General features: G+C 42.3%; 1 protein-coding gene across 1 annotated transcript in view; it reads right to left on the bottom strand.

The window, feature by feature from the left end:
* LOC122559891 (fer-1-like protein 4) overlaps positions 1 to 15,739 on the bottom strand; it is a 349,022-nt gene that overhangs the window by 280,407 nt on the left and 52,876 nt on the right. Inside the window, exons 10-11 of the mRNA XM_043709999.1 lie at positions 10,158 to 10,220; positions 7,827 to 7,911 (exon numbers count right to left, since the gene is read on the bottom strand). Of these exons, the coding sequence (XP_043565934.1) occupies positions 7,827 to 7,911; positions 10,158 to 10,220 (148 nt within the window). The remainder of the gene's footprint in view (positions 1 to 7,826; positions 7,912 to 10,157; positions 10,221 to 15,739) is intronic.

Here is a 15,739-nt window from a genome sequence, read left to right as displayed (position 1 = left end):
GACCTATTCTCCATTTCAGGCAACATCCTGGTAAATCTCCTCTGTACCCTCTCCAAAGCCACCACATCTTTCCTAAAATGAGGTGACCAGAACTGCACACAGTACTCCAAATGTGGCCTTACCATGGTCCTGTACAGCTGCAACATCACCTCACGAGTCTTGAATTCAATCCCTCTGCTAATGGACTCTAATACACCATAGGCCTTCTTACAAGCTCTATCCACCTGAGTGGCAACTTTCAAACATCTATGAACATAGACCCCAAATTCCCTCTGCTCCTCCACCTTACTAAGAACCCTACCGTTAACCCTGTATTCCGCATTCTTATTTGTCCTTCCAAAATGGACAACCTCACACTTGACAGGGTTGAACTCCATATAGTTAGCAATATAGTTAGCAATTATCAGTAATTATTAGCAATATAAGATAGTTAGCAATTATCAACCGAGAAAGTTATGCTATATTTATAAAAAGAACAATAGATACAAAAAGATTAAGAGGGTGCGTGGAGAAACTATGAAGTACAAATATATCCTTATTCAAAAAGGGAAGCAGAAAGTAGAAAACTATAGACCAGTGAGTTTAACTCATGTTCAGGGTGGCACTGTGGCTCAGTCGTTAGCAATGTCAGGGACCTGGGTTCAATTCCACCCTCGGGTGACTGTCTGTGTGAAGTTTACATATTCTGCCTGTGTCTGCGCTGGTTTCCGCTGGCTGCTTTGGTTTCTTCCCACAGTCCAAAGGTGTGCAGGTTAGGTGGATGCTAAAATGCCCATAGTATTCAGGGATACATTGGTTAGGTGTGTTAGTCATGGGAAATGCAGGATTACAGAGAAAGGGTCGGGTGATGGGTCTGGGTGGGATGTTGTTTGGAGGGTCAGTATGGATGTGTTGGGCTGAATGACCTATTACCATACTGTAGGGATTTTATGGTTAGGAAATTGTTAGAATCAATTATTAAGGAAGCAATAATTTGCAAAGTCAAAATACAATCATCAGAGTTAGCATGGTTTCAGCAAGGGTAAATCACATTTGACTAATTTGCTACAGTACTTTGAAGATATAACTAGCAAAGTGAATAATGGAGATCCCATATTTATAGTATATCTGGACTTCCAGAAGGCATTTAATAAGGTATGGGGTCAGGGGTAGTTTGCTAACTTGGATAGAGGACTAACTAACCAACAGGAAGCAGAGAGTTGAGACAAATGGGTCTTTTTCTGATTGGCAAGCTTTAACTAGTGCGCTGGAACAGAGTTTGGTTCTTAAGCCCCAACTGTTTATAATATATATAAATAGTATGGATGCTGGGATAGAAAGTACTGTAGTCAAATTTGCAAATGACACTAAAATAAGTGGGAAAGAAAGTTGCAATGAAGAAATAAGACATTTACACATGAATACAGATAAATTTGGTGAATGGACCAAAATTCAGTGATTAGCAATGTTGCCTCACAAAGCCAGGGACCCGGTTTCGATTCTTGGGTGACTGTCTGTGGAGTTTGCACATTCTCCCCATGTCTGCTTGGGTTTTCCCCAGGTGCTTCAGTTTCCTCCCACAATCCAAAGATGTGCAGGTTAGGTGATGGGCCATGCTAAATTGCTCATAGTGTTCAGGGGGATGTGTAGGTTAGATGGGTTGCAGGGCTATGGAAATGCAGGGCTACAAGGACGGGGTGGGTTTAGGTGGGATGCTCCCTGGAGAGTCAGTGTGGACTCAATGGACCAAGTGGCCTGCTTCCACACTGTAGGGATTCTATGATTATGAGGTTATCCATTTTAGTTGGAGGAATAGAAAGGCAGCTTGTTATATAAATGGAGAGAAACTTTAGAGTACTTCAGGACAGAGGGATTTGAGTGTACTTGTGCATGAATTGAAGAAAATTATAATGCAGGTACAGCTGGTAAAAAGGAAGGCAACTGGAGTTTAGATATTTATTACTAAAGGAATAAAGTATAAAAATAGGGAAGTGTTACTGAAACTAAACAAGGCATTAGTGAGATTGCACCTGGCGTATTGCATAAAGTTTTGGTCCTATACTTGAGAAGAGATCTTGTTGCATTGAAGATAATTCAAAGGAGACACATTGAATTGATTCCAGAGATGAGAGGTTTGCCTTACAAAGAGAGATTGAGCAGCTTAGGTCTATTTTCTCTGGAGTTTACAAGAATGAGAGGAGGTTTAATTGAGTTGATTAATGCTGTCCCTTTGTTTAAGAAGGATGTTGTGAAACTTGAAAGGGTTCAGAAAAGATTTACAAGGATGTTGCCAGGGTTGGAGGATTTGAGATATGGGGTGGGGGAGGGAGAGCTGAATAAGATGGAGCTGTTTACCCTGGAGCATCGGTGGCTGAGGCATGACCTTATAGAAGTTTATAAAATCATGAGGAGCATGGATAGGGTAGATAGACAATATCTTTTCCCTGGGTTGGAGGGAGTCCAGACCTAGAAGGCATAGGTTTAGGGTGAGAGGGGAAAGATTTAAAAGGGACCTAAGGGGCAACGTTCTCACGAAGAGAGTGGTGTGTGTATGGAATGAGCTGCCAGAGGAAGTGGTGGAGGCTGGTACAATTACAACATTTAAAAGGTATCTGAATGGTATGTGAATAGAAAGGGTTTAAAGGGATATGGGCCAAGTGCTAGCAAATGGGACTAGATTAAGTTAGGATATCTGGTCAGTATGGGCGAGTTGGACCGAAGGGTCTATTCCATGCTGTACATCTCTTTGATTCTATGACTTTAAGGGTAGAAGGGATTATCCTGGAAATTACAGGCCTGAGAGTCTCACTTCGGTGGTAGGGATATTATTGGAAAGATTCTGGGAGTAATTCAAGAGACGCAGCAAAAATTCATCCCAAAGGAAAAAGAAGCATACTAAAGGGAGGATGAGGCAACCAGGGCTGACCAGGGGAGTCAGGGACAGCATAAAAGCAAAAGACAAAGCATATAATGTGGTGAAGGACAGTGGGAAACCAGAGGATTAGGAAGCCTACAAAGACCATTAGAGGACAACAAAGAAGGAAATAAAGAGGGAGAAGATTAAATATGAGGGTAAGCTAGCTGGTGATATTAGGCAAGGGTGCAAGAGTTTCTTTAGATATATAAAGGGCAAAGGAGAGACAAAAGTGGACATTGGGCCACTGGAAAATGATGCTGGAGAGGTAGTAATGGGGAGTAAAGAAATGGCTGAGGAACTTTGTGTCAGTCTTCATGGTGGAAGACATGAGCAATATCCCAAAAATTCAACAGAGTCTTGGGGCAGAGATGAGTACAGTGACCCATCACCAAGGAGAAGGTGCGAGAAGGTCTGAAAGTGAATAAATCACCTGGACCAGGTAAGCTACACCCTAGAGTTCTGAAGGAGACAGCTGAAGCAATAGTGGAGGCTTTAGTAGTGATCTTTCAGGTATCATTGAGTCAGGGAATGTCCCAGAGGACTGGAAAATTGCTAATGTAACAATTGTAAGGGAGAAAGGCAAAAGATGGGAAATTATAGGCCGATTAGCTATTGGCAAGATTTTGGAGTCCATTGTGAAGGATGAGATTTCTGAATACAGAGGAACCTCGATTATCTGAATACCAATTATCCGAAAATCAAATTATCTGAAGGAGATCTTGAGGTCCCAATAGAAACATTACATCAAAGATGTGTTTCAAACAGAGATCATATCTTTCGTTTACAGTGATTAAACAGGCACCATATCTAAATGACTGACTTTCCCTCTCTCTCCCCACACTTTCCCTGGAGTTCTACAAAGGGGTGTATCCTAAACCCCACTTCCCCAGATAATCTCTCCAACATTGTCCTGTACAGGGCAAAAATGGAACCGGTCAAAAAATTGTGTGTGTGTGCACGCAGCAGCAGCAGTCTTGTTGTTGGTGTACAGTCCGGCTGGCCCGGAGAAAGGGCGGGCTCATGTACTTTGTGCTGGAGGGTGGAGGAGTAGCGTTGGACCAGGTTGGGGGCGGGCTGCGGCTGGGGATGATAGCTCGCGCGCTGTGTGCTAGGGGCGGGGGCTTGCGGGCTGTGTGCTGCTGCACGGGGTGTGCTGCAGTCTCCTGAACGGGGAGCAGACTTAAAAATTCCGAGCCACAGAGGAAAGGCATTTAATCGATTAACTGAATAATCAATTATCCGAACAAAATAGTTCCCACCCATCTCGTTTGGATAATCAAGGTTCCCCTGTACTTGGAGGTGCATGGTAAAATAGGGCAAAGTCAGCATAGCTTCATGAAGGGGAAGTCATGCCTGTCAAATCTATTAGAATTCTTTGAGGAAGTGTTCAGCAGGTTAGACCAGGGAGATCCAATGGACGTTATCTATCTGGACTTACTAGAAGGCCTTTGATCGGGTGCTGTACAGGAGGTTGCTGAAGGTGCATAATGACAGACATCAGGTACTAGCATGGATAGAAGATTGGCTGTCTGGCAGAAGGCAGAGAGTGGGGATGAAAGGGTCCTTCACAGGATGAAAGCCAGTGACTAGTGGTGTTCCACAAGAGTCAGTGTTGGGACCACAACTTTTCACTTTATTCATTAATGATCTGGATGAAGGAACTGAGGGCATTTTGGCTAACTTTGCAGGTGACACAATACAGGTGGAGGAGCAGCTAGTATGGAAGAGGCAGGATGGCTGCAGAAAGACTTGGGCAGGTTAGGAGAATAGGCAAAGAAGTGGCAGATGAAATAAAATGTGGAAAAGTGTGAAGTCATGCAATTTGGTAAGAAGAATAGAGGCATGGACTATTTTCTAAAGGGGAGAAAATTCAGAATTTGGAAGTGTAAAGGGACTTGGAAGTCCTAGTCTAAGTTTCTCTTAAGGTAAACTTGCAGGTTGAGTCAGTAATTAGGATGGCAAATACAACTTTGTTATCATCTAAAGAGGACTAAAAGAAAAAAACAGGGATGTACTTCTGAGGCTTTATAAAGCTCTGTCAGACCACATTTAGAGTATTGTGAGCAATTTTGGGCCCCATACCTCAGGACAGATGTATTGGCCCTGGAGCTGGTCCAGCGGAGGTTCACGAGAATGATCCCAGGAATGAAAAGTTTAATATCTGAGGAACATTTGAAGACTCTGGGGCTATACTCGATGGAGTTTAGAAGGATGAGGAGGAATCTGATAGAAACTTACAGAATACTGAATGGCCTGAACAAAATGGATGTTGGGAAGATGTTTCCATTGGCTGGAGAGATGAGGACCTGATGGTACAGCCTTAGAGTAAAGAGAAGACCCTTTGGAATGGAAATAAGAGGACACTTATGTAGCCAGAGAGTGATGAATCTGTGGAATTCATTGCCACAGAAGGCTATGGACTCCAGGTCATTGAGTATATTTAAAGCAGAAATAGATAAGTTATTGATTGCCAAGGAGACCAAAGATTATGGGGAGTAAGCAGGAAAATGGGGTTGAAAATCCTATTAGTCATGATTGAATGGCAGGGCGGACTCAATGGGCTGAATGTCCTAATTTCTGCTCCTATATCTTATAGTATAATGCACAAGATCTATTTGCATTTAGAAGCAAATGAACTTATTAGTGATAGACAGCATGGTTGTGTGCAGGGAAGGTTGATCGAGTTTTTGTGGAGGTGACAAAGATGATTGATGAGAGAAATGTGGTTGATGTTGTCTACATGGACTTCAGTAAAGCCTTTGACAAGGTCCCTCATGGCAGATTGGTACAAAAGGTGAAATCACATGGTATCGGATGAGCTGGCAAAATGGATACAGGACTGACAGTCATAGGAGACAGAAAGTAGTAGTGGAAGTATGCTTTTCGGAATGGAGACTAGTGGTGTTCCACACGGATCAGTGCTGGGGTCTGCTGTTCGAGATCTATAATCATGATTTGGAGGAAACTTTAGCTGGTCTAATTAGTAAGTTTGTGGACGAGACAAAGATTGATGGAGTTGCAGCTAGTGAGGAGGATTGTCAGAGGATACAGCAGGATATCGATGAGCTGGAGGCATGGGCAGAAAATGGCAGATAGAGTTTAATCCAGACAAATGTGAGGTGATGCAATTTGTAAGGTCAAGTACAGTGGAGATCATACAGTGAATCTCAGAACCCTTAGGAGTTTTGATATACAGAGGGATCTGGGTGTGCATGTCTACAGATCACTGAACGTGCTGCGCAGGTAGATGAGTTATTAAAAAAGGCTTCATGGCATGCTTGCCTTCATTGGAAGGGGCATTGAGTATAAGGATAGACAAGTTATGCTGTAGCTTTATAGAACTTTAGTCAGGCCACACTTGAAATATTGCATAAAATTCTGGTCACCACACCATCAGAAGTATGTTGGTGCTTTGGAAAGGGTACAGAAAAGGTTTACCAGGATGTTGCCTGATATGAGAGATTTTAACTATAAAGAAAGGTTGGCTAGACTAGGTTTGTTTTTACTGGAACACAGAAGGTTGAGGGGGGGCAACCTAATAGAAGTTTATAAGGTTGTGAATGGCATGGATAGAATGGAACGTATGAGGCTTTTTCCCAGAGTGGAGGGGTCAATTACTAGGGGACACATGTTCAAAGTGCAAGGAGGGAAGTTTAAAAGAGATGTGTGAGACAAATTGTTCACACAAAGTGTGGTGAGTGCCTGGAACACATTACCAGAGGAGGTGGTAGAAGCATTCATGAAGCACCTGGACAAATACATGAACAGGGAGTGAATAGAAGGATATGGATCATGTAAGTGAAAACAGTTTTAGAATGGAAGGGCAAAATGTGTCAGCCTCGGCTTGGAGGGCCAAAAGGCCTGTTCCTGTGCTGTATTGTTCTTTGAATCATAGAATCCCTACAGTATGGAAACAGGCCCCTTGGCCCAACAAGTCCACACTGACCCTTTGAAGAGTATCCCACCCAAAACCTATTACTCTACATTTACCCATGACTAATGTACCTAACCTACACACCCATGAACACTATGGGCAATTTAGCATGGCCAATTCACCTAACCTTGTTCTACGTTCTTTGAGTTATTTCAGATGCTAAAGGGGACCGACAAAGTAGATGCAAAGAGGGTATTTCCTTCTGTGGGGCAATCTAGAATGAGGGGTTACAGTTTTAGGAAAATGAGTAGCAAATTTAAAACAGAGATAAGGAGAAATTACTTCTCTCAAGGGGTCATGAATCTGTGGAATTGACTACCCCAGAGTACGCTGGATGAGTAAATTTAAGGAGGAGACAAACAAATTTTTAATCAGCCATGGGTTGCAGTGTTATGAAGAGTGGGTATGAAAGTGAAGTTGAGGCCAAGGTGAGATAATATTCAATGGCGGAGAAGGCTTGAGGCACTGAATGGCCTCCTCCTGTTCCGAGTTTTTATGTCCCAAATTATGTTCTTATATATGATCCTGGAGGTAGGGGAGGCATCATTCAAGTTACTAGAATAACTTAAAATCATTTCTTCCTCTAAAACAAAATGGAACTTTAATTCATTTGAATGATAAAGCAAAGTGGGAATTCAATGCTAATGCAAGTTGAGCCTCTGTGCATGAAATAAGGGGAACAGACTGTCCAACATTAGTGGACTTAGATTAAGAACAGAAGCCAATAAAATCAGAGTAACAAAGCAAGTTGAGCCTCTGTGTGAATTCCGAGTTTGCATGGGTCCTTCTGCATATATGCAGAATGCTCCACCCCAGCCAATGAAAGACTGAGAGCTCTGTGTGTCCTTGTTGGAAGTGTATGAGGTGGTAGGAAGTCCAGTTGTTTTCAGAATCGAGTAACATAGGGAACCACAGAAGAAGGACATTTATATCAAAAAGAAGATTGTAACTCTCTCATTAATAAAGTAGCACTGATGTACAAATGTATCTATTTACCAGGCTGTTGATAGACAGTCCCTGCATCAATCTTGAATGTTCCCAGCTGAACTCCAGTGAATGGAATTTTTTTTGCATGAATAGCCTAGAGCACAATCAAAATTAGGTTAAACAAATTGTTTCTACTGTTTCTATTCAAGCTCATTCTGTCACAATAACTGTAAACTGTGAAAATCCTTAGCAGCCTCATCTTTTCCCTCAGACATATCTGGGGTTTACTGCACAATATTGTAGAATAGTACTTAACTTAACCAAGTTCTTACAGTTTCAGCCTTAATAGTGCCCCGGATTCTTGGACCAACACGTTCACACTGGTTTACAAATCAATAACACTGTTTAAATTGTAATCTTGACACAATCAGAAGCAAAACATCAGAAGTCCTGGTCTTGTTTGGGAATCAATAATAGTGACAATCACTTATTGCAGTGTTGCTTTAAGGAGGGTAACATTTGCCAGGATTCCTCATCCCAATTGTTTTGCAACAAGGTCTCCTCAAAACATCCATCCTAGGACAGGCTAAACAGAGACACACATGGGAATTCCTAGAGGCCTGGCATTCAAATCGGAACTCCATCAATAAACGCAACGATTTGTACCCCATTTACCAACCCCTGACAAAAAGAACTGGAAATTATATCACCCACCTTAACAGACCAAGACACATAAATAGAAAGCAGGACAGAACACCAGCACTTCAACGGAGGCTCACTGATGATGTTACCTAGCATGGTGACGAGACATCTGAGAGCAAACCTACCAGCTCTGTGAGCAAACATACAACCTAAACATGGGGAGAATGCAGTTCCCAAGGGTGGAATTGAACCCGGATCCTTAGTGCCGTGAGGCAGCAATGCTAACCACAAAGCTATCATCCTACCATAGGGGATGAGCAGTGTTCACCTGGAAGGTGTGCTTAGGGTTCTGGAGGGAGGGAGTGAAGGGGCAATTATTACACATTCCGCAATTTCATCAGAAGTGCTATGGGAGAATGAGGAAGTGCTTGGAGTGATGGAGGAGTGGACCACAGAGGAAACAGTCCCTTTGAAATGCTGACAGTGGAGGGGAAGGAAAGATGTGTTTGGTGGTGGCATCCTGCTGGAGGTGATGAAAATGGCTGAGGATGATTCTTAAATGACAGAGACTAGTGGAGTAAAAATGAGGACAAGGGGAACCCTATTGTTGTTCTTTGAGGGAGGAAAAAGGGTGAGGGCAGGAAATGAATTGGACATGTTTGAGGGTCCTATCAATCACAATGGGTAGAGTCCTTAGTCAAACAAAAACAAGGTCATGTCAGAGACACCGCAGTGGAAGGGGGCATGATTGGAACAGATGCGACAGAGACAGAGAAACTGGGAAAATGAGAGTGGAATCCTCACAGGAACAGGGTCTGAGGAACTGCAATCAAAGTAACTGCGGGAACTGTAGGTTTGGTATGGATATTGATGGACTTCCTCACACTAGAAATGGAAAAAGAGAAGTCAAGGAAAAGAATGGGAAAGTCAGTGCTGGAGCAGGTGAAGGTGACAGAATGATGAAAATTGGAAACAAAATTTGTTAATGTTTCTAATTTTGGACAAGAGCAGGAAGCAGCACCATTGACATCATCAATGTACCTGAGAGAGAGTTGTGGGAGACACTCTGAGCAGGACAGGAATAAGGAATCATCCATATACTTCACAGACAGGCATCACTAGGACTCATGCAGATTACAGCTAGCCACAGCTTCAGACTATCCTAGTAAGAGATAGACATGCAGGGGAACTACATATCCACGGTGAAGAGGAGGCAGGTAGGGCCAGGAAACTGGAAAGTTTGGAACCAATGTAAAGCATGAGAAAATCATATGTGCAAATGGGAAGATACTTAATGAGGGGAGAAACAGAAGGTTCAAAATAGGACGAAATATGTTTGGGGTGTAGGAGTATGATGGTTCTGCCAAAACAGTCCTGTTTGTGGATTTTGGGAAGAAGATAGAATCGGATTGTGTGGTGTTGAGGGCCTATGAAATAGGAAGTTGTGGAGGGGGGATTTCCAAAGGAGATGAGGTTAGTGACAGTCCTGGAAACAACAGCCTGACGTTTGGTGTCGAGGTCATCATCTAGAGAGAGATAAGAGGGAAGCATCTGAGAGTCTTGAGCCAGCTGGAAGTAGGCATGCCAGATAACAACTGCACCCCTCTTATTGGCAGGTTTGATAATAAACTGGATTACAAAGTTTGTTGAGTACAGTGGATCACTTTAGTTCATTTGCCTTTTGTAATTATCTCAAATCAAAATCTTTGGTTAGTATATAAATATTAAATATTATTGGTAGTAACAGTTCATACTTACTTTAATTTCAATTATTTTATCAAACAGGACAGCTGGTGGCTCTTGGAATTCAAAAACAAAATACTAGGAAGAAAACAGACAATAGTGTGCTAAATACATAGAAACTGGGAACAGTATTAGGCTATTCAATGACTCATCCTCCACAGCCTTCTGTGGTTGAAAATTTCTGAGGTTAGCCACACTTAGAGTGAAGGAATTTCCCCTCACCTCAGTCCAAAATAATTTACTGCATATTCTGAGACTGTGGACTCCAGTTCTGAACACCCCAGTCTCAGGAAACCTCATCCCTGCATGCAATCTGTCCTTGTCTGTCAGAACTTTGTACATCTATTTTACACTTCAACCCCATGGCATCAATGTGGATTTCACCAGTTTCCTCATTTCCCTTTCCCGCACCTCACCCCAGCTCCAACCTTCCAGCTCAGCACCGCTACTCTGACCTATCACCTTCTTCCCCACCCATTCATCTATTGTACTCTATGCTACTTTCTCCCCATCCCCACACCCCTCTCATTTATCTCTCCACCATGAAGGCTCCCTGCCGCTATTCCTGATGAAGGGAAATGTCGATTTTGCCAAAATGTCGATTTTCCTGCTCCTCAGATGCTGCCTGACCTGCTGTGCTTTTCCAGCACCACTCTAATCTAAACTCTGGTTTCCACCATCTGCAGTCCTTGTTTTTACCTTTTTATCTATTTTATACTCTCATTCTTCTAAACTCCAGTGAATACAGACCTCGTCAACCCAACCACTCCTCATAGGATAGTCCTACCATCCCAGGTATCAGTCTGGTGAATCTTCACTGCACCTTCTCTATGATGACTATAGCTTTCCTTAGGAAAGGAGACTAAAACTGCACACAATACTCCAGGTGTGGTCTCAGCAATGCCCTGTCCAGCTGGAGTTAAGACTTCCTTGCTCCTGTACTCAAACTGTCTTGTAATGAAGGCTAACATACCACTATCCTATCTAACATGTCGCACCTCCATGTTTACAGCGACTAGTGCACAAGGCCACCCAGGCCCACTTGTACACCAACATTTCCCAATCCTACCGAAATGGACAAATTCACATTCATCCATATTATACTGCATTAACGCATATTTATGCACTCACAAAACCTACCTAAATCACCCTAAGCCTCTTTACACCTTCTTCATCAGTCATACTTCCATCTAGTTTTGTGTCATCAGAAAACTTGGAACTGTTCCACTAGAGTCCCTCATCCAGATTATTGCTGTATATTGTGAATAGCTGGGGCTCACACTGATCTCTGCAATACCCACTCATCACCACCTTCCATTCCAAAAGCAACCCATTTCTTCCTACTCTGTTTCCTGTCTGCTAACCAATTCTCAATACATGCCAGTATATTACCCCAATCCCATGTGCTTTAGTTTTGTACAATAACCTGTATGTGGGACATAAAAGCTTTCAGAAAATCCAACTATATCACATCCACTGGTTCTCCCTATCTATTCCACTAGTTACACCTACAAAAGAAGACAGTTTCCCTTTCATAAATCCATGTTGGGTCTGTATAGTACAACTGGTATTTCTTGAGTGCTTGCCATCATCAGCCTTTATAATAGACTCCAGCATTTTTCCTGATCTTAGGCTAACCAATTCCCAATTTTCTTCTTTAACCCCCTTTTTTAAACCGTGAGGTTACATTTGCCACTTTCTAATTCACCAGAATTGTTCCAGAATCTACAGAAGTTTGGAAGATGACAACTAATGTATCCACTATCTCCACAGCCATGTCTTTTATTATCAAGGCCAGGAGATTTATCAGCTTTCAGTCCCATTAATTTTGCCAGCACTATTTTACTAATACTAATTTCCTTCAATTGCTCCTTCCCAATAAGACCCTTCGCTCCAGTGCATTTTGGAACATTTTTTATGTCTTCTTCTGTAAAGAGATATTTGTTTAATTTCTCTGTCATTTCCTTGTGCTCCATTATACGTTCACCCTTTTAAGACTGTCAGGGGCCTTTATCAACATTGTACTCCATCTGCCAGACATTTGTCCACTCACTTGAACTATCTATATCCCTATAAGTCTTTTATTGTTTGCTCTCATGGTCAATTTCTCCCCACTTAATTGACTTTACGGTCCTCCTCTGCTGAATTCTAAACTGCTCCTGGTCCACAGGCTTGTTACTCTTTCTTGCAACTTTATATGACTCCTCTTTGAGTCATAAGAACACAAGAACCAGGAACAGGAGTAGGCCATCTGGCCTTTCCAGCCTGCTTAGCCATTCAATAAGATCATGACTGATTTTCTTGTGGTCTCAGTTCCACTTACCCACTTACCCACTCTCTTACCGTAACCCTTAATTCCTTTACTGTTTAAAAAAAATCCACCTTAGCTTTAAAAACATGCAATGAGGAAGCCTCAACTACTTCACTGGGCAGGGAATTCCTTAGATTCACAACCCTTTGGGTGAAGAAGTTCTTCCTCAATTCAATTCTAAATCTGCTCCCTCTAAATTTGAGGCTATGCCTCTTGTTCTAGTTTCACCTGCCAGTGGAAACAACCTCCCTGCTTCTACCTTCTTTATTCCCTTCTTAATTTTATATGTTTCTATAAGACTACCCCCCATCCTTCTAAATTACAATGAATATAATCCCAGTTTACTCAGTTTCTCCTCATAAGTGATTTCTCTCAACTCCAGAATCAACCTAGTGAATCTCCTATGCACCCACTGCAGTGCCAGTACATCCTCTCTCAAATAAGGAGATCGTTCTCCCCGTGTCTGTGTGGGTTTCCTCCGGGTGCTCCGGTTTCCTCCCACCATCCAAAGATGTGCAGGGTCAGGTGAATTGGCCATACTAAATTGCCTGTAGTGTTAGGGTAAATGTAGGGTAAATGTAGGGGTATGGGTGGGTTTCGCTTCGGTGGGTCGGTGTGGACTTGTTGGGCCGAAGGGCCTGTTTCCACACTGTAATCTAATCTAATCTAAAACTGCACACTCGAGGTATGGTCTCATCAGCTGCAACAAAATCCCCGTGCTTTTAAACTCAATCCCTCTAGCAATGAACGACAAACTTCCATTTGCCTTCTTAATTACCTGTTATCTCTGCAAACCAACCTTTTGTAATTCATGCACACAAGGACACCCAGTTCCCTCTGCACAACGGCTTGCTGGGTTTTTTTACTGTTCAAATAATACTCATTTTTACTGTAATTCCTACCAAAGTGGATGACTTCACATTTACCAACATTGTACTCCATCTGCCAGACCTTTGCCCACTCACTTAAATTATCTATATGCCACTGCAAACTTTCAGAGTCCTCTGTACACTTTTCTCTATCACTCATCTTACTGTCATCTACAAACTTTGACACGCTGCACATGGTCCTCAGTTCCAAATCATTAATGTAAATTATAAACAACTGCAGTCCTACCACTGATGCCGGAGGAACACCACTAGTTACTCATTGCCAACCAGAAAAATACTCATTTATCCCCCTTCTTTGCTTCCTGCTAGTTAACCAATCTCTATCCATGCTAATATATTGCCCGTAACGCCGTGCACCTTTATCTTATGCAGCAACCTTTTGTGCAACACCTTGTCAAATGCCTTTTGGAAATCCAGATGTACCACATCTACTCGGTCCTCGTTGTCCATCGCATTTGTACTATCTTCATAGAATTCAAATAAATTAGTTAAGCATGACCTGCCTTTCATGAACCATGCTGCGTCTACCCAATAGGACAATTTCTATCTAAATGCCTGACTATTTCTTCCTTGATGATAGATTCAAGCATTCTCCCCACTTCAGAAGTTAAGCCAACCGGCTAACATTATTCTCAGTTTCTTTTATTTCTTTCTTTTTTCATTCATGGGAATTTGAATAGTGCTACACACTACGAGGAAGAGGTTGCAAGGAAGGAGTGCTGGTACAATAGTAGCAGAAGCAGTCAAATAGAAGTTCAAGGTCTTCACACAGCCACAGGATATTTCGAAAGGGAGAATGGAAGCTGTTCAGACTCCTGCTTGTCAGAGATGGGAAAGTGAGGACTGCAGATGCTGGAGATCAGAGTTGAGAGTGTGGTGCTGGAAAAGCACAGCAGGTTAAGCAGCATCCGAGGAGCAGGAGAATCAACAGCATGAAGGGCTTATTCCAGAAACACTGACTCTCCTGCTCCTCGGGTGCTGCCTGACCTGCTGTGCTTTTCCAGCACCACACTCTCAATGTCAGAGATGGGAGGCAAAATATTCCAATGATTGGCCCTCATTGACATTTTGCCAGCATCAGCACGGTCACTCTGCCCCTCTGTGTGCAAGTAACATTAACTATATTGAGGCAAGGATTTCATGGAATAGTTTCTATTCTGGAGTGAACATTCAGAAGTCACAGCTTCCCTAACCAAAGCTTCCACTGGTGAGTTGATCACCTCCATACTTTAATCTTAATTGCAAGGGTCTAACTACGTGGCCCTAGCATATTAAGATCATCTCTTCCTGGCCCATCAGAGTCTAAACTACTCAATCCCTCTTCATAAGATAAACCTCTCATATCTGGAATCAGTCTAGTGAACATTGTCTGAACTGCCTCCAATACAATTACATGCCTCCTCAAGTAAAGGGACCAAAATTGGACATAATGCTCCAGGTGCAGTCTCACTAATGCCTTGTTGCAGTAATACTTCCCTACTTTTATACTCTACTCATTCAGCAATAAATGCCAAAATTTCATTTGTATGTCTTATTTTCTGCTGTACCTGCATACCACTTCTCTGCAATTCATGCACAACGACACACAGATACAGAGATCCCTCTGCAGTGAAGTACCCTGAAGTTTTTCTCTATGTAGGTGATAAATCACCTTCATTTGTTAAATTCTGGCCCATTCACCTAACCTATCCATATTCACTTTCTTATTTCTTCATTGCAACCTACATCCTATTTTGTTGTCATCTGCAAATTTGGCTATAGTACTTTCTACCCCAGCATCACAGGTATTAATATAATTCCTCTGTCATTTTATTATTTCACTATGCTCATTTTCTAAGGGGCATGTGTTGTATTTGGATTCATCCTTCAATTTTAAAGAAGTTCTTACTGTCTGTTTTTATTTTACTTGCGAGTTTGCCCTCCTAGTTTTTTTTCTTCATCTTTATTAGATTTTTGGACCTCTTGTGTTGGCTTTTTAAATGTTACCAATCCTCTGCTTACCACTAACCTTTGCCACATTATGTTTTTGTTTCAATTTGATACTACCTTAAAGTTCCTTGGTTAAGTATGGTTAAGTCCAGCCCGTTCATGCGGACCAGATATCCCATCCCAATCTAGTCCCACCTCCAGCAACCGACCCATATCCCTCCAAACCCTTCCTATTTATATACCTATCCAAATGCCTCTTAAATGTTGCAATTGTACCAGCCTTCACCACATCCTCTGGCAGCTCATTCCATACACGTACCACCCTCTGCGTGAAAAAGTTGCCCTTAGGTCTCTTTTATATCTTTCCCCTCTCAACCTAAATCTATGCCCTCTAGTTCTGGACTCCCTAACCCCAGGGAAAAGACTTTGCCTATTTATCCTATCCATGCCCCTCATAATTTTGTAAA

Source organism: Chiloscyllium plagiosum, chromosome 20 (genome assembly GCF_004010195.1).
Source record: "Chiloscyllium plagiosum isolate BGI_BamShark_2017 chromosome 20, ASM401019v2, whole genome shotgun sequence".
Classification (NCBI taxonomy): domain Eukaryota; kingdom Metazoa; phylum Chordata; class Chondrichthyes; order Orectolobiformes; family Hemiscylliidae; genus Chiloscyllium; species Chiloscyllium plagiosum.
The sequence above is the reverse complement of the archived record's forward strand: the minus strand, read 5'-3'. Positions and strand labels throughout refer to the sequence as shown.